This window comes from Nannobrachium achirus (genome assembly GCF_963921795.1).
Source record: "Nannobrachium achirus genome assembly, chromosome: 12".
Classification (NCBI taxonomy): domain Eukaryota; kingdom Metazoa; phylum Chordata; class Actinopteri; order Myctophiformes; family Myctophidae; genus Nannobrachium; species Nannobrachium achirus.
This window is the reverse complement of record NC_137832.1, coordinates 10,474,776-10,494,651: the sequence shown is the minus strand read 5'-3', so window position 1 is coordinate 10,494,651 and position 19,876 is coordinate 10,474,776. Positions and strand designations below refer to the sequence as shown.

General features: G+C 43.9%; 1 protein-coding gene across 3 annotated transcripts in view; it reads right to left on the bottom strand.

The window, feature by feature from the left end:
• Nucleotides 1–19,876, bottom strand: part of trpm3 (transient receptor potential cation channel, subfamily M, member 3) — a gene marked incomplete at both ends in the record, with an annotated part of 489,702 nt that overhangs the window by 45,015 nt on the left and 424,811 nt on the right. For all 3 annotated transcript variants that reach the window (XM_080739677.1, XM_080739678.1, XM_080739679.1), the window contains 2 exons: nucleotides 7,963–8,169; nucleotides 14,695–14,923. In XM_080739677.1, the coding sequence (XP_080595803.1) occupies nucleotides 7,963–8,169; nucleotides 14,695–14,923 (436 nt within the window). The remainder of the gene's footprint in view (nucleotides 1–7,962; nucleotides 8,170–14,694; nucleotides 14,924–19,876) is intronic.

The following is a 19,876-nucleotide window of genomic DNA, read 5'->3' as shown; positions in this document are numbered from 1 at the left end:
TGGTTTGCCCCACACCCCCCCCTAAATGTGCCTTTTTTCATACATGTTCCTACCTGGTTTGGTGGATTTCTGTTATTATTGCTCCTCATCTGAGTTTTGGTCTGAATTTCCCCTTAAATTTTAGTACAATACTAAGGATTCGCAAGTGCAAATTATAAAGTAGACTACATGTTATGTTTAATATCGATAACATTTTTGACATTTTCATTTTCTGGAAGAAAAAAAAAAGTATCAATAATAGTGAAAATGGCAGATCTTACAAGTTCTAGTAGTTCAGATAAGTTCATTATATTTGAAATACTGGTTAATAACCCCTTCCTAGACATTTAAAATAGGGTGAACAATACAATATTTGTGTTTGAAATGTAGTGGAGTGAAAGTCACTATATGTGCTCATGAAAATACATACTTTAGTGCAGTACTCAAGTAAATGTACTTCGTTACTGTCCACCACTGGTCTTATTCATGTTCAAGAGCAGCAAGCAACAGGCAATGTCCTCATTCCATAATGTGATGTGTGTGTGTGTTTGTGTGTGTGTGAGAGAGAGGGGGGGTGGAAGGACAGGTGGACAGATATGACAACGGACACACACACTCATGGATAGTGTCTCAGACAACGTGGACAGACAGAGAGAGAGACAGAGAGAGAGAGAGAGACAGTGAGACAAACAGACAGAGAGAAGAATATACAGAGATATCTCACTTCCAGCTGTGACACATTTTCTTTAGGGCTGCAACAGGTAACTCAAACTACGGTACTCAATTTAATCAATTATAAGATAACAATCGACCATGTAATGTAAAAACTCACGTAATAATTAATCCCTATTTTCGGCATTATAGGTGAATAAAATATTTCAAAAATAGTGAAAATTGCCAATCTACGAGTTCACACTTTGTAATCAAAAATTTTGAATTGATATATAAAAGAAATCTAGCCTATATATTTTTATTTGAATATTGATTATTCGATTAATTGAAACCGATTAATGATGGAATAACCGCCAGGATAATAATTGATAGTTGCAGCCCCTAATTTCCTTCTATCCATGAGAGAGGGGGTGGGGGGCTCGGACCCCCAGTGCACTGTATGGGTCATGGGCTCATGTCAAGGCAGGGTTCTGAGGAGGTCATATCATGCCTGGGTGTCTGCATAGGAAGGAAACTGCTCCCAAACCGTCTAATGTGAAACACCAAGAATAGTCGGGGGATATCTTCAGAGATAGTGTCATATCCTTGAATAAATTCCTTACCGAAAAATGTCTTCACCAATGTGTTTGTAAAGGTGTCTAGTAGTAACACATCTCACAAAGACTGAAATTCAGTTTCCCTATAGGAGAATCCGTGACAGCTGCTGAAAATTGGGGTCCCATTAAATTAACTATAAAGGATAAAACACACCAAAATAAATATGCTTTAATAAGCATGTGAGGGGTCAAACTAGGGGTTTTTCATGATTCTGAATCCATTGCAAGCATTTGTTTTGCATGAAAAACATTCCTTGGGGTAAAGGCGGCTCCCACAAAACTGTGAAAAGTGATGACTCATCACTAAACCATAGTTTTATGGGGGCGTTTTTAGCCCAAGGAATGTTTTTTGTGCAAAACAAATGCTTGCAATGGATTCAGAATCATGAAAAAACCCTACTTTGACCCCTCACATGCTACTTAAAGCATATTTATTTTGGTGTGTTTTATCCTGTATAGTTACTGTAATTTAATGGGACCCCAACTTTCAGCAGCTGTCACGGATTCTCCTATCCACAACTTTCCAACATCCCATCGTGCACTGCGCAGAAGTTGCACAGAGCTTCCGGCGCCGCAGCCGAGTGTGATCTACAAGCTCACAACGGCTGCATCTGCGACGCGAGCTTGTATGTCTGCTGTTAACCGGAAGTGTGGTGCAAAAGATTCTCCAGTAAATTCCTGCGGAAAGAGGTGGATAGGGAAACTGAATTTCAGTCTTTGTGAGATGTGTTACTAGACACCTTTACAAACACATTGGTGAAGACTTTTTTTTGGTAAGGAATTTATTCCAAGACTGTAAGTAATCTGTAAAAAAAAATATATATATACAGTAAAGGTAGAGGAATGGTCATCCTTGAAACTTAAAGGAGTACTTTGCCCCAAAACAATTACACTTTATGTTTCGCTTGCTTAAACACGATGGAAGAATTATAAATTATGTTGACTCCAAAACGTAATTGCAAGTGTCTTGTGTCCAATCACATGTCGGCAAATCCAAAACATCGCTTTATGTTGAAGAACATTTTCTTTTTTTGGGGGGTAAGGAAACAAATTTCAAAAATGTGAGAGGTGTTCAGCAACAGTTTTTTTTAACCCATGTGTGAACCAAGGCAGGCACAGACAGGTCCAGTGAAGTGACCAGACTCAGATGGCCAGCAGAAGGGGTTTGTGTGTGTGTGTGTGTGTGTGTGCGTGTGTGTGTGTGTGTGTGTGTGTGCGTGTGTGTGTGTGTGTGTGAGTCCTCTCATGCTGCAATGATCATGCAAAATACTCCCAAAAAGAACTGCATGAAAAAAAGCATCACATCAAGCCTCATTCTCACTTTGGTCGAAAAAGTGTCCGCAGCTTGAAAACAATCCTACCACTTTGTATGTTGTCGCGACGGCACTTTTTCGCCGAAGCGCGAGTGAGGCTTGACCCGTGTTGTTGGTTCTTAGAGGGCATCTGTGGATAAGATAGGATCTCCCCCTGGCCTGAGGCGCAGCAGCTTTTTGTGCATTTATGGGCGTGAATGCAGAATGGTTGCGGCCGCCGCTCGCTCGCTGCATCTCTGAATCATTTAAAACCCCGCCGCAGCAGAAACCTTGTATCTCTGATACTTCCAACTTTTCATGTCTTACGTTTTTCATGTTCTTGTTTTTAAATGAATGTCCAACAATTTTACAGTTTAAGCGCTTAGCTTGTACACTCTTAATCCAGAACCTTTTACTGTGAGCACGCTAACCAGGCATTAAGAGCGTCTGCTAAATGCCTAAATTGTAAGTTGTAATCACAAGGTAACACATTCGAATGCAGAGAGATAGTAATCTAGGATCATAGGTAAATCAAGAAACTAGCTACGCACCACAGTCTGGAAATGATTCAGTTGACTGGTATTTCAGGAAGCAAGTTGTGACGTAGGCGTTGTCGTTGCCGATTGGATGTTGTTCCAGCGAATCAGAGTAGGGTTATCGTAGCAACGTCATCATAAACACACTCAGCACACTGGTGTGTTTGACAGACATCACCAAAGACCAATCGGAAGCCACGGATGTGTGAAAACCGCTTCTATGTCCCACCTCCCCTTGGAGATAAGAGGCTTTCCAGAGTGTGGTGCGTAGAGACAAAACAAATCGTGTGACGGAGCGAACAGGCTGGCACCCAGTCTAGAAACTATCAGTCTAAACAGTATAATATCAGATGTAGAAAGAAAGATGTACCAAAAACCTATCATCAGTCTAACAGTAGAAAATAACCTGCTATTTCTGCTATTTAGACTACTGATTAGTTCTTGGTGACTTAGTTCTTGGTTTACTTATGATCCTAGATTGCTATTTGTAATTGATGCATTACCTGTGTTGCCCTTGCTTTATTGCAAATTGCTCTGGATTAAAAGTGTCCGCGAAAATGGCTACATTGTAAAAATAAGAATTGTGGACATACGAGATTTCCAACCGACAGAGACTAAAGGAAATATACAGTTCCATAAAGGGAGAGAGGGTCTCCTGCAGGCCACAGCCCCGCATGCTGAGTGTGTGGCTCTGCTGCGACAGGCAAGAGCTTTATGTACTGTATGTATATGTATGTATGGAACTGAGTGGCAGGCAGCATGTCAGCCAGCAATACAATACTGTACCTCTACAAGTACTGGAGTGGGGGGAGGGAGAGAGAGAGAGAGAGAGAGAGAGAGAGAGAGAGAGAGAGAGAGAGAGAGAGAGAGATAGAGAGAGAGGGAGAGAGAGGGAGAGAGGGGAAGAGAGACAGACAGAGGTGGCCCCGTTTCAAGAGCTGGCACAGTGTGCCGACTCCTCGAGTTCCTGATTGCACACAATGAGGCGTGATGTACAAGCTCACAGCGAGCTTGTATGTCAGTGGTGGATGCCAACTGGGCTACTTTACAGGTTGGAGTCTCCATCCTGTTCTGAAACCTTGGTGAGACTTTAGCCCCCTTTTCCACAAGGTAGAACCAGACATTTCCAGAACCTGAACCTTTTTTTTTGTTTTTGTTTCCATTGCGCACAGCCCGGTTTCAGACGAGGTTGTGGGAACCCTTTTTTCGGTCGTGCTCCTGAGGTGGTGCTAAACTTGAGTTCTGGGAACCCATGGATTGCTGCTGCTCTCGATTGGTCGAGCTGAGGTGACGACACAGAGGAGACCGGAGAAATGTCTCTTTCTTGCCGTTTCATCAATTTCATGATTTTAATTCTTCTCTTTCTTAAGCTTGCCCGATGTTGAACAGTGCGGGATGCATGCACGAAAGCATACTAGCATAGGCCTAAAGCATTATTAAAACAAATATTTGCGTGACTGTGTCTTCCATTCTGCCAATTCCGTGGATGATTCGGTAAAAGCTCTCAATATCTGATAATAACGAATTCAATAGTTTTAAAACAAGTCTCTTCTGGTCTGTTCTCATTCTGTTTGTTTGTCACATGATAAATGATGTACTGTACGTGGTGCGAAGGTGTCTGTTTTTTTTATGAGTACCAGCCTCTTTTTTTCTTTTCTTCTTTTTTTTCTGGACCTTCACGGTTGGGTCTTATCTGGTTATATGGAAACATAAGCAGAACTTGGTCCCGGAACTTCACAGGTTCTTGGTTCTGGAAAGTTCTGGTTCTAGTTCTGGTTCTGCCCTGTAGTGGGGCTTTAGGCTCACCAAAGAATACAGCAGAAACACGAGACTGAAATATTTATATAGGAAGTATAGGAATATTTTTGACTGAGTAAATTAAAAGTGATACAATTCGAAGATATGACACAAACAAGTCCGGGACTTACTTCCATTGAGGTCCCCACGCACGTAAAACAAAACAGATCTCATAACATGACAGACATGAACAATGAACGGTTACAATTAATAAACAAATTATTTCAGACGTGACAAAATACATTTACACTACTCTCTATCCTTATCAAACCCTGCACCTACTCTGGGGCCAAGCCCTTGTTAAACGCTTGAATGTTTGAAGGTTGGAAGTCAGCTTAACTGACACCTCCGGGCTATTCCATTGGGTAGCCCTAATGCATGCGAATGTGACCTTCCCCGCTTGGCCCCTGCTGTACATTTGAGAAGGCACACGTCCGCACTGGCTCTGGTGTTTGAGTGTCGCTAACCAGATTTTAAAAACAAAATTAGCAAGCTTGGAACTGCTCCATAATACAAATTTGTGGACCATGGTCGGTCTTGCCAAGTTGACCCGTGTTCCAGAGGAAGCTAATTTAGGTCCCTAAACGGCTTCCTCCTTACATAGTACAGCAGCTTATAAGAGCAATCGTTTACTTTGTGATACAAGCGTGAAGATTGGTACACATCATCTTTGGAGGCCACTCTTCGATTTAAGAAAGTTAGCCACTTGAAAATCAAAGATGGCGGCCCCCAAAATCCAAGATGTCTGTCCGAAAAAGTGTTTTTTTTCCTTTATAACTCCAAATGCATTGATTTTAAGACCCATAAATGTAATAAAGTCGAATATAAAGGCATTGCAGATATTTTGGTACCAAGGGGGTACCAAATGGGTCTGTATCTATTACAGTTCTTGAGATACAGCATAGGTACACCTGAGTCTGTAAAAGTACCTATATGCTGTATCTCAAGAACTGTAATAGATACAGACACATACTTGGTACCGAAATATCCGCAATGTCCAACTTGTATTCAACTTCAATACATTTATGGGTCTTAAAATCAATGCATTTGGAGTTATAAAAGAAAAACCATGTTTTCGGACGGACATCTTGGATTTTGGGGGGCCGCCATCTTTGATTTTCAAGTGGCTAACTTTCTAAAATCGAAGAGTGGCCTCCAAAGATGATGTGTACCAATTTTCACGCTTGTATCACAAAGTGATCGATTCTCCCAAAAATCTGATCTAAGCCGCTGCACTAACATGGATTCTTTTGTTCTGTTCTGTTATGTGCTGCCTGATTGCTAATTAACCTTGGGTAACACTGAGGCTGAACAGGTCAATTCTTGTCTGTCGGTCAGGGACTAACCTGGAGCGCTGGAACTGTTAACATTGAAACGGGTGAAACCGAGCTATAAGACCACCTCTGGGGAGGGAGAGAGGGAGGGAGAGAGAGAGGGCAAGAAAGAAAGTGCAAAGGAGCAAGTGGACAAAGAGAAAAGGGGGCGCAGAAGAGGAAGAAGGGTCCAAAGGAGAGACGGACAGAGAGAAGAAGACAGACAGGCAGACAGGCAGACAGACAGACAGAGAGAGACGCTACAACTCCACGCGTACGTCCTCGCTCAAACCACGAGATACAGGAAAGGGTTGATTTGGTTGGAAGGATCCAGTTTGGCCAGAATAGAGGAAGGAATGTGTGTTTGTGTCCAGTGTGTACGTACCGGTATGACATGTACTGTATGTGTGTACGTATGTGTATGCGTGTGGTGTGTTGAATGTAAAGTATCTCTATGTATGTGTGTGCTACAAAAACGTTTCTATTTGTATTGTATATCGTCATTGTCGGGCAGAAACCTTGTTTCAATTTTGTATGTTGCTGCACGATGCGTTATCATACCTTGGGATGGGACTGTTATCAATACTGTCATGCCTTAGCCAAGGCTCAGGAGTCTGACTACCAGCTCCCAGGAGCTGGGAAGACCCGATATCAGCCTTGGTCTGAGATGGAGGCGCCGCTCCAATATTTTTTTTTGACAGAAACAAGGTCAGAAACAGCTGCCTGGTTGGCTCAGTCAGTAGCGACAGGGACTGGTAATCCGACGGCCCGAGTTCGATTCCCACTGAGGGAGCGACAAGTACATTATTCATGTGAACGTGCGTTGGCTAATGCACATTGCAATGACAAGTCTATGGGCGATAACGGAGCTTCCAGCTCCTGGGAACTGGGAGTCCCACTACTGAGCCTTGGCCAAGGCATGACAGGGGTGATAACAGACCCATCCCAAGGGAGGATAACACGAACATCCGCTGGTCTTTAAGTAAAGCAAGGCCCTGCTTCGTCATTCAAGACCATCGCACAAAACTAGCGAAAATAGCAGATCTACAAGCACACAACGCCTCGCGTCGTTGTGTGCTTGTAGATCGGCTATTTTCACTATTTTAAATCGTTTCTAAAATAACAAGAAAGGGGATGGTTTTGGACCCGAGGTTGTGGTCCACCCGACAACGACGATATATTTGTGTAGGTATATCCAGTAAAGTGTCTACATGTTGGTTTATGTGTTGGTTTATGTGTGGGGTACTACAGTAGTGTGTCTATAGTACATGTGTGTGCATAGGTGTTTGCCTTCAGCCTTGCTACAGGGCTGAGGAGGGTTCTCTATAACTATAATGTATATTATATATCGTCGTTGTCGGGCGGAGACCTCGTATCTCCAAGTTTCAAATTTGTACTTTTTTTCACCAAGTAAAGCCCTGCTTCATCACACAAGGCTGTTGCACAAAAGTAGTGAAAACAGCCGGTCTACAAGCACACAACGCCTCGCGGTGCGAGGCGTTGTGTGCTTGTAGATCTGCTGTTTTCACTAGTTTAGTTCATTTTTAAAACAATAAATACAAAATGAAAGGTTTTGGACATACAAGGTTTCCACCCGACAACGACGATATGTATAGGTGCCTAGCTACAAGGCTGAGCTGGGTTTTCTATAACTATAATGTATATTATTATATGTATAGGTGCCTAGCTACAAGGCTGAGCTGGGTTTTCTATAACTATAATGTATATTATTATATGTATAGGTGCCTTGCTTCAGGGCTGAGGTGGGTTCTCTCACCACGGAGTTGTACTGCGCCTCACAGTAGGATCTTACTGTGAACTCCATGTCTTCGTCGTCCTTCTCCTTGACCGCCTTCTCGGGCTCCTCCTCCTCCTTCTCCTGCAGGTAGGCCTCCTGCTGGTCCTGGGGCATGTAGGACATCTCGTCCTTGTTCTTAAACTCCAGGCTCAGGATGGACGGGGGCAGCAGCAGGCCCAGGATCACCTAGGGAGGGAGGGAGGGAGGGAGACAGGGGAGGTGGAGGACGTCAACTCAAGAAGTTAATTCATTCAAAACGGGCACACATTATTGTGCATCACTATTTTGTGCTTTAACTATTGAAAAATAGCAGATATACAAGCTGCTATTACGAGCTTGTAGATCTACTATTTTTGAAAAAATCGTGAAAATTTGAATTTTGACCCGATTCTATACGTGTCTTTTGAATCCTTCTAAGGTTTTTTGAAAAACCTATGTTTCTATGTCAGCAATCGGGCCAGCCATCGTCAAAGAAAAGGTCCTTTTCACTTAACTGGAGCTCAGTTAGTCTGTTCTTGAGAGACTACTATGTCAGGGGTTCTCAAACCTTTTCATGTGAAGGACCCCCAAACTGATATGTATTTGGCCACGGACCCCCATCTCAAAATATTTAGTTCCAGGGACCCCCTATAGAAGCAAAATTTGAGTTACAAACGTTCGCTTTGAAAATACACATATTCAAAGATTTGCACACATTTTCACGACTTTTTCAAAAATAGCAGATCTACAAGCTTGCAGCGCGGCACTCGGTGCCGTGTTGTGAGCTTGTATATCTGCTATTTTTCACTGGTTAAAGCATTCAATAATTCTAGGCCTAAATGTGTTAAAGAGAAGGTGCCATAGTTTTGTACTTTTACTGTTGTGTATGTGTCTATGGAGTCAAGTAGCCTAAGTAAGTAAAAACCTCCACCGGCTGTCAGTCAGTCTGTCAGTCACACGTCACACTTTTGCCCTTCTCATATCTCCGCCACCGTTGCCCCGATCCATGCCAAACTTTGCACACACACACTCCTTGGCTGCCAAACCACAACCTCCACCCAACCTCATTTCTCACATGGCCCTCTTCTAGCGCCACCATGAGGCAGATTCTTGCAAAACACATTTTTGGACACTACTCACGATAACGTCAACGATATAAGTGAGCACTAATGCAGTTTACATTATGAGATCGCTAGCTTGCGTGCAAATGTGACATTGTGGCCTTGAGGGTGCAGCCCTGGAAGACAGCCGTAACTTCATCAGACAACAAAATAAAACGATGATGTTGTAGAGAGACAGCACCTCAAGGTGTTTCAGGTTTCAAAGCCCTGGGAACAAAGCTTTAGAAAGAGCCCTGTCCCTCCCTGGATGTCAAAGCCCTAGGAAGGAACAAAGGCCTAGAAAGACTCCTTTCCCCCCGGCTGTCAGGGCCCTGAACAAAGGACAAGGTCAGAAACAAAAGTTTGAATAAAACTAAAACTCTACCCAGTCTGTAATACACTGTACAAAGCAGTTCGCTCACGAGATGTTACTCGCACCAATGTACAGTACATAGACAAGTGTGATTGATGAAGACTACAGTGGGTCTCAAAATGTGGTCCAGACCACACTTTGAACCTAGCTAGCAGAAACTAGCTAGTAGAACCTAGCTTTGGTTTAACTCAGGGGTCTTCAACGTTTTCAGTCCAAGGACCCCTTAGTTGAGTTTGACCGGCAGTTTGACCGGCAGTCCTAGCAGTAGGACCGGCGGCCGCTGCACAGATCGGCAGGAAGGACCGGCATCGCTAGTAACTGCCACGGCAGCCACCACCGCACGGACCGGCAGTTTACCGCGACGGGTTAAGGTTAGGTTTAGGCATAGTTATACTGAGGTTAGGCATAGTTTTACTGAGGTTAGGGTTACGGTTAGGGTTAGGTACCGGTCCGGCACCTGCCGTGGCAGCGTCGTGGCAGGTGCCGGTGCCGGTATGTGTATTCGCTGTCCCTCAGTAATAGCCTAAAGCACGCTTTTGGAGCTTAATACGTACAGTGTGCGGATGTCTCTACTTCTCCTTGGCTCTTTTTATTCCCCCCCCCCCCCAACACCTGTGGAGAAGGAGATGTCAGCCTGCCTCCCCGCCGCAGGTCGAGGAGAACCCATAGCTTTGGTTTAATCAGCTCAGGCAGACGTTCTCTTCTCACGGAGAGTCAATTAGAAAACAAAGGTAGGCAGCAACGGATGGATGGATGGATGGATGAGAGGAAGACAAGCCCTCAGGGCCTGGTAAACACTCCGGCGAACATAATAGTTTCAACAAGGACTAAATGAGGCGTCAAACATCATCACACCGCTCCCCGCGGGAGGAAGGCGAGCCGGGGAGAGAATGACGGGCGAAAGTGAGCAGAGGATTAGCGCCGTCGTCTTATCTGCAGGGACAGCAGTTTTTCCTTTTTTTTTTCCCTTTTTTCTTTTTTTTTTAAAAGTCGGCTCTCAAATTGAAATTCAGCTCTTTTTTTGCTGAATCGTCTCTGTCGGGTGGAAACCTCATTATGTCCGAAATTGTTACTTTTCAGGATTCAAATACAAAAGCATCAAAAGTAGCAGATCTACAAGCTGCTTGTGCGATCTACTCCTTTTGATGCTTTTTGCGTGACACTGTACTGTGATCAAGTAGGGGCGTTAATCTATGAGAAAAAAAAAACTAAAACAAAAACACAAACTGTTAGAATATGGAGATAAGGGTATTCAATAGTACTAATTTGTTACAAAGAAAATACAGTATACCTCAGGCTTTGCATTTTAACCAGAGAGTTACAACCAGCCACTTTAAATCTTTAAGTTCATTTGAGGATGCTTCCCTCCCTCAAGGACACACTGTACTTACTGTAAGTCAGGCAGTGCAGAGCTAAAGCCAAATGAATTATATTAAAAACCAGCGGTGGAGAGAAAAGTACATCACATTTACTTGAGGACTATGTGAATGTGCTTTCTTTAAATATATGCTTTTGACTTTCACTCCACTACATGTCAAAGACAGTACAATTTGTGCTTTTGACTCCACTTCACTATATTTCTAGGAAGAGAAAAAGATAGTTTTTCACCCCTTTTTCACCCCAATTTATTCCTACCCACACATAACCTCAGCACAAAAAGAAAGGAAACTTGACTTCGGTCCGTTCCCCATTAATAATACCAATTTGTATTGTGTTTTATATCATAATTTTATTACAAATATAGTGAAAATAGCTACAACCTCACAAGGCGACTGCAGCACATTGTGAGATTGTAGTTTGTATTTTCACAATTTTTAAAAAAATGTCTGGATTTGGAGCACCCGCTGGCCTAGTGGTCTAGGCGCCTATACCACATAGGCTCTGATACCTAACAGTGTGCCGCGGGTTTGAATCCCAATCCCATTCGACCTTTGCTGTGCGTCTCTCCCCATCTCTCTCCCTGTTTCCTGCCTACCTACTGTACTATCAATAAAGGCAGACAAGTCTGGATTTCTTTTTTTAATGTTTTGCGAAACTTTCTAAATTTCATTGATAATAAAAAGGAAATGTACTTTGTAATTTGTACTGAAGTATTTTTTAAAACATGCACTTCTAAATACATACATTTGACAACTTTCACTTGTACTTGAGTTAGTAATATTTGACCAGAGGTATCTATACAGTATTTTGACTGACGTGGTGGGGTTGTGTACTTTAGTTTATGGACCAGTCAAGTTACTTCTCAAAGTTCATCTAAGGCGAGCTTCAGGGACATTAAGTCATGCAGCGCCGAGCCGAGGCAAAATGGATTATTAAGGAGCGTAACCAACCACAGTATCAAATCTCCTCGGGTGTCGGGTGGAAAGCCCACATGTCCCAAACTGCTACTTTTCAGGATTAAAATTAAAAACAAGAAAACTAGCAGATCTACAAGCTCAAAAAGCAAATTGCCTCGTGCTGCTTTTACGGCTTGCGGCTCTGCTACTTTCAATACTTTTGTGTAAAAGAAATATGGGGAAAAGAGGTTTCTCAGGCCGACAGCAACGAAATGGACAGAGTTCGTTGGAGGTGATCTTTTCTCCCAGATAGACATATGGCAGGCAGGCAGGCAGTGCGTGTATTGCCGAGGCAAAACAGAATATCATGAACGCTAACCATTCCATCAATCAACGACTGCTGCGCGAGGGACACCTGCTGTTTCCACTAGTCTGTCAGAACCAACAAGATCAGAGCCCTGCATGCATGTAATATCATTGGTGTCGGGCAGAAACCTCGGTTACACATCGGCACTCTGAAACATTGCTATTCCGACCACCTTAAACCTAACCTTAACCTCAGTAAAACTAACGCTGGTGAATACTAACCTGGTGAAATGCTAATAGAAGAAGGGAATATCTTAAAAAGTCCTGGAATAAATTCCTTACCAAAACATTTCTTCACCAATGTGTTTGTAAAGGTGTCTAGTAACACATCTCACAAAGACTGAGACTTTTAAGCACTTTGTTTGTGAAATCTGAATGTTGGTGTAGTTGTAGGGGGCTAAATAAGTCGCTCTGCCCGACCCCATGTAAACACGGGAACATGACGGTCGGGGCTTGGTCTCTACGACCATGCGTGAGCTATACGATGAGCTAAAATCGATTTGGGAAACCCGGCCAATATTACTACCAATAAGACACCTGAATTTACCCTCGGAATAAAGGTCTATACATTATATTTTCATGATATCCATCTATCGATACAGACAGACAGACTTTCTGTCAGTGAGTGCAGCTGTCCTGTGCTCTCATTGGCTGTAACACGGATCTTCTCGGGGTGCACTCGCAACCTCTTTCATACTGTATGATGTCCAGTCTGTGTCTGTGACAGAGCCAAATATCAAACCTGCTATAGATATCTAGAAACGCTCGGGAAGGGATCACCGAGTGCTATTATCGCGGCCAGATCTTCTCGCAGTGCCTTTCACACACAAAGAGCAAAACGTCAGCGAGCAAATTTCCGATCTTGCGGCAGTTCGAGGGTTTGTCGGCGAGCTCCAAAAAAGAGACAGCAAGTGTGTACGGGCCCTTAATTACTTGATCATACAAAAGTGTCAGCAATAACAGAACTGCAAGCTGAGAACGTGGGTATAGATGATGTGTCGTATAAAATGTAGTGGAGATGAAGTATAAAGCATTAAAAAAATATGGAAATACTCAAGTAAAGTAAAACTACCGCTCTCTCTCTCTCTCTCTCTCTCTCTCTCTCTCTCTCTCTCTCTCTCTCTCTCTCTCTCTCTCTCTCTTTCTGCCATCTCACCTAGGATGCCACAATCATTACTCTCTTCCCTGCTCTGTGCGCGCGTGAGTGTGTGTGTGTGTGTGTGTGTGCGTGCGTGCGTGTGTGTGCGTTTGCACTGCAGAATGAGTTCATGACCCCTCCGTCTCTTCCGCAGTTCCCAGTTCAGCGCCTGTATAAATAACCGTGACCTGGCTGCACTCCTCCATAACTGGCGCACACTTCACCCAAATTTCTGAACATGACTGTTGGCTGTTGACTATTAATACCGCAGATAAGAGGTTTCCTGACAGCAACGAAATACTCAAGTAAAGCACAGATAGTATCTATCGTCGACTATATTTTTTCACGGCTGAAAATGATTTTAAACAAAAAACTAAGCTATGAGGACTCATTACACACCGGCGAATTAGCGACGCTTGAAAGTTTGAGAAACACTGCCCAGGACCCTCCATCTAGTAAGGGGATTTTATAAGATATTTGACCAATCTACTAAGTAAATCGTTACCAAGAAATGTCTTCACCAATGTGTTTCTAAAGGTGTGTAATAATATGTACTAAATTAAGGTCGAAATTCAACTCCCTGGTAGCCTAGTTCCAGACCCTGAATCGCTAGCCACACCCCTTTAATTTTTTTGTTTTTCGGCGATTCAGGTCTAGAATCGCTCTCAATGAGGAGGCCTGCCTCGGTTGAAAATCCAAACGGGCGAATCAGCGTCGTGAATTAGCGTCTTGTGATCAGCGTGGGTGGGGGTTTCCCAGAACTCATGTGTGTTTCCAAGTACACCAGCGCCGCCGCCGTACCGTACCGCACATCGTGTCGCGGTAAAATGCGGTAAATTGTGGTAAAATGCGATCGTATCGATCTCGCTATGAAACACCAGTAGCAGGCATGTTATGTTGTGTTTGATTACTAGTTCGTAGTGCTCCTATTCTGACTGTTTCTTTGGTTAGCAAGTAGCACTAGCAAGCAACAGGTTAGCCACTAGCCAGCCAGGCACACATAACAACACTATGTCATGTGTTGGTCGGTGAACCAATCGCTGAACAGTGCCTCATTTTGGCAACGCCCATCCCTGCAAACGCCGTGGGCGGAACTGACTTCAGACTGAATAATGAAGTGAAACGAAATGTCAATTCAGGCTGAGTGTCAGGCTAACTCCCTGGGGAAACCTCATAAAAAACTGATTTATGTTTGTGTCCCATTAACTTTACTATACAGGAAAAAATAAAAAAAATAAATGTGCTTTAAGTAGCATGTGAGGGGTCAAACTAGGGGTTTTTCATGATGCTGAATCCATTGCAAGTATTTGTTTTGCACGAAAAACATTCCATGGGCTGCAAATGTACCCACAAAACGATGGTTTAGTGATGAATCAGCAATTTTCACCGTTTTGTGGGGGCCACTTGCCTTTGGCGAAGAAGTTTCTTGGTAACGATTTACTTTGCTGATTTTCTTATTTTCCCCTTACTAATCCTTACCTTCAGTCCGGAGTTCTTCCTCATCCGCAGGCGTCCCATCCACATGTCGGTGAGCAGCATCTGGCTGCAAGTGTGCGCGATGAAGTCGCGGTGCTTGGCCGCTACCGCCAGCTGCAGACAGGTGGCGTTGCTCCAGTTCTTCAGCTCGTACGTCAGCAGCTTCATGGCCATCTGCTCGTCCTGCTTGTACGACTGGTCCAGCAGCTCTACGGCCAGCACGGCAAACTCTCTGGATCACACACACACACACACACACACAAACACACACACACACACACACACACACACACACACACACACACACACACACACACACACACACACACACACACACACACACACACACACACACACACACACACACGTTTGTATTAGGCTACTTGTGAGGACGTCAACATTCTAGTAGCAGGGGCGTTAATTGGGTATGGCAGGGGTATACGGCTGCCATACCCTGGGTCCAGGGGGGCAAATAAAAGTTACTTTTAAATATAAATCCACATATGTCTCTTTGTCTTTCTGCGCTGGTTATTATGTTGTTACATTACAGTAAAATAACTACAAATGCAAAATGTAACAAAATGGTCACTTTAACAAGGTATTATAATTATATTCTCCACACTTGTATTCTCCCCATCTTGACGAAATGGCATATTACCAGGTTCCGCAGGTCAGCTGCACAGGTGCAATGCATTATTGTTAATTGTGGCGCGTTTACTAACATGCTAAGTTTAGCTGCACTTGAACAACCATTCCAGGCTGCCATATCCAGCCCAAGAAACCATAGAAACCTGTGTAAAAAACTGACAAAGGTCTTTTTTTCTTTTTTTCAGACATTGTGAAAATAGGCGATCGAGGCGAGGCGTTGCGCAGAAAAGTTAAAATAAACGGAAGATACGGCTAGTGGCACCGTCGCGGGATGGAGCGGAAAACAGCCTAGAAACTGGATCTATAAAGGCAAACGCTAAGCTAAGCGGCTAACCCAGTGGTATAGCTCCGGCAGGCCCTGTTCGGTTCCCGGCATCAAAAAGAAAAACACCCTGCCTGCCCGGGGCGTCCTCCTCTGGTAAATGGTAAATGATTCATTTATAGAGCACCGTTTTCCAACCTGCTCTGCTCATCGGGAGCAATTAGGGGTTCTGTGTCTTGCTCAAGGACACTTCGGCACTAAGCTCTGGGGTAGCCCGGGATCGACCTTCCAATTCCCAAGCTTCACTTTGTTGTTGTGTCTAAATCACACCTGCATTTGGAGGAGTTGAGTGATGCGATTTTCTTTTTTTCCTTATACGTGTGACGTCAAAAGCACTTAGATCAAAATGATGCCTGATGGCGTCTATTGACACCTGATGACACCTGTTCCACAGCCAACATATCGTCATTGTCGGGTGGAAACCTTGTATGTCCAAAACCGTTTGTTTAGTATTTATCATCTATAAAATGTACTAAACTAGTGAAAACAGCAGATCTACAAGCACACAACGCCTCGTAGACATGTGTATGCTTGTGTGCTTGTAGACATTTGTATGCTTGTATGCTTGTAAACATTTGAAACTTGGAGATACGAGGTTTCCACCCGACAACGACGATATACTGTATGTACAGTAGCAGCAATGCATGCTTATAATCACGTCTGCCTTTGAATTTCACTAAATAAATCTTCCCGTCATTCAACAGCATTCCTTCTGGAGAGCAACCTATGACATTTTATTTCCAGAGCCTAACAGACTGAAGGACACTCCGACACCATAATGTAAAAAAATGTCCCCATGTGCTCGTTTTTGGATGGGACTGATTTTACGATGTTGATAATGTTGCCGCATGACTGTGTGCACACATGACTGTGTGTGTGTGTGTGTGTGTGTGTGTGTGTGTGTGTGTGTGTGTGTGTGTGTGTGTGTGTGTGTGTGTGTGTGTGTGTGTGTGTGTGTGTGTGTGTGTGCGCGCGCGTGCCTGCGTGCGTGCGTGCGTGCGTGCGTGCGTGCGTGCGTGCAGGGTCGTGACGAGGACCATTGCCTCCCAAATGGAGTCAGAAATCTCATCAGACGGTGTGTGGATGAGACAGTGAAATATGAGGCAGAGGAACGTTGAGACCCAACTGAAAGTATGATAGAAATATACCGGTAGATGAGATCTGAGAGGGGTTGGAACAATACCTCTGATTGTCACCCGGAACCATAGAAGGACAGAGTCTAATTTATTAGACCCGGTCCGGCCAGGTGTGTACGCCTGTACTGGACCCTGATGCTCATTTAGGCCTAGGATTATTGACTGCTTTAACTATTGAAAAATAGCAGATATACAAGCTCACAGCGCGGCGCGAGCTTGTAGATCTGCTATTTTTTTTGAAAAATCGTGAAAATTATAATTTTTACCCGATTCTATGAGTGTCTTTTGAATCCTTCTAAGGTTTTTAAAAAAAAAACTATGTTTCTATGTCAGCAATCTGGCCAGCCATCGTCAAAGAAAAGGTCCTTTTCACTTAACTGGAGCTCAGTTAGTCTGTTCTTGAGAGACTACTATGTCAGTGGTTCTCAAACCGTGAAGGACCCCCAAAATGATATGTATTTGGCCACGGACCCGCATCTCAAAATATTTAGTTCCAGGGATCCCCCAGAAGCAAAATTTTAGTTACAAACGTTCGCTTTGAAAATACATATATTCAAAGATTTGCACACATTTTCACGACTTTTTCATCTACAAGCGAACTTTTTCATCTACAAGCTCGCAGCGCGGCACTCGGTGCCGCGCTGTGAGCTTGTATATCTGCTATTTTTCACTGGTTAAAGCATTCAATAATTCGAGGCCTAAATGGGTTAATGAAAGATTCCCCTCTGTCATTCAGAAACGCAGTGTGTGTGTGTGTGTGTGTGTGTGTGTGTGTGTGTGTGTGTGTGTGTGTGTGTGTGTGTGTGTGTGTGTGTGTGTGTGTGTGTGTGTGTGTGTGTGTGTGTGTGTGTGTGTGTGTTTGTGCGTGTGTGTGTGTGCGTGCGTGTGTGTGTGTGTGTGTGTGTGTGTGCAGCGCCGGCTCATTTACCACATGACGCAGAGTCCTTGCCATCGTTTCAGCTGTTTGTGTTAAAAAAACCCACTGATGACCGGACAGCGGACATTGATCGATTCGAACACATGGCAAGTGTGTGCGCCATGCAGTGTTGCCAATGCCAGGTCCGCTTATTGACTGCCATTTTAACTGTATGGCTGTATGGCTTTCCAGCCATTTTGTTTAAGAATATCTTTTTATATTGAAATTTGTTTGCTCGACAATGTCATACAGTACCTGAAATGAAAGAGGACAACTTCTAGTCTAACCAAAAAAAAAGAGATTGGTCTCTTTTCAAGCAGATAACTCCAGGCTTCAGGCACTTATCAGATAAGTGTACTAGTGTAATAACTGTAATTGTGTAATAGGGCAATAACTGGAATAGTGTAATAGGGCTGTAATAGGTCACCTCTTGCCCTTAGGGCGTCTTACTGACTTCACACAAATAGAAATAAGCTTTTTACCTTTTATTCAACATTAGTGTTTTATTTTGCACAGATCACATTTTGAATGTTTCCTTCCCCCCACACATCTCAAATCTCTTCAACTCCTCCACACACACACACACACATACATTTATATAAGGCCTATGTGTATAACTGTAAATATGTTCCCCATATTCAACTGTTTTTATTTTATTTGTGGCACTTGCTTTGGCGATGTAAACGTATGTTTTCTCATGCCAATAACGCTCCTTTGAATTGAATCGCTCTCATGCTCTGTTGCTGTGCGTAACTGCTGTGGCTGGCCTGGGAGAGAACTGATCGGGATCAAGTTACTCTTCCTGTTGCTGATCCGGTCTGGGTCTATACCGGATGCGTAAACGTTTCTTGCATGTATGTGAGTGTGCACATAACCGGATACAGTAGGCGGGCTTTAGAACGGATCAGACTGCTGCGATCACACACGCTCAGTGGTGAGATGCCTCCGGGAGCGCGCATGATCGACCCTTCTTTTCAGGCTGCACGCACGTGCGCGGAGCGCCTCAAATGCACATGCGTGCATGCGCGTGCACACACGCAGACACGCTGCTGCGGAAAGCCTAGTGAAGCACAGTAAGTTTTAGGATGGAAACAACAGCAATAAACTTACTGCCAATGATGAAAGTCGCGTTTGCGTTTCTTCCTCGTTGGACTCCACTCATGAAACGATTGTCGCGCTTGGGATGCGAGGCGTTGTGTGCTTGTAGATCTGCCATTTTCACTACTTTTGTGATATACCGCTGGGAGTTATATGGACGCGACCCTTTTCCTCAGACCTGGAATATTATCCACCGAGAACAACAAATCCATGGTCGCCTGACCAGGAGGACTCCGCCGGGGGACATTTTCTCCTTCTCTCCCCTCCCGCGAGCAGGGCTTGATGATCGGGTTGGTGGTCGAGTGGACCGGCGCTGCATCTTGTCGAGTAGGTGATGTGTTGTTTGTGTGTTTGTAACCTCGCCTCACCAGGCTTTCTAATGTGTTTGTAGTGGGTTGTTTTGGTTCAGAGAGGCTGAGACTCTGTTCCAAGGGTGTCGGACCAAATTCTGGGCCCTGGGTACAAGGATACACTGCGGGCCCCCCATGAATGTTCTTCATAGGGGGATTTCAAAAATAGATATATACAAGCTCACAGCATGGCACCGAGTGCCGCGTTGCAAGCTTGTAGATCTGCTATTTTTTAATAGCAAAAGTATAAAATAATGAAGCCCCTTCCACCTTGGGCCCTAGTAACTCAGTCCCACTTTTCCCCTTGTGACGCCCCTGCTCTGATCTTCGTTGTTGTCTGGCTGGGACATAATATTTTGTTGTGGAGACTTTGGGGGTTATGGAGCTGTGTGTTGCGTTGGCCCATGGCAGGTCATGGCTTTTCAAGTGAAAATTTTACTGGATTTTGTTTGATTTATGCAGAATGGTCTCAGATCCAGCTGCTCTGTTTACGTTGTTGCTTCTGCTAGCCCCTGCTCCAGGCACGTGCACACATAGACATCAGAGGGGGCTTGAGCCCTTGCCCTTTTATCCATCTGTAAAAAGTGCCCTCTTCAAACTATGAATGCATTTTCTTTATTATGGTAAAAGAAATGCAAATGTCCCCTTTCCATACCATAGCTGAAGGCTGCATTCAAGAGAATTGTCCACCAAAATGCCCTTTTAGAAATGTCAG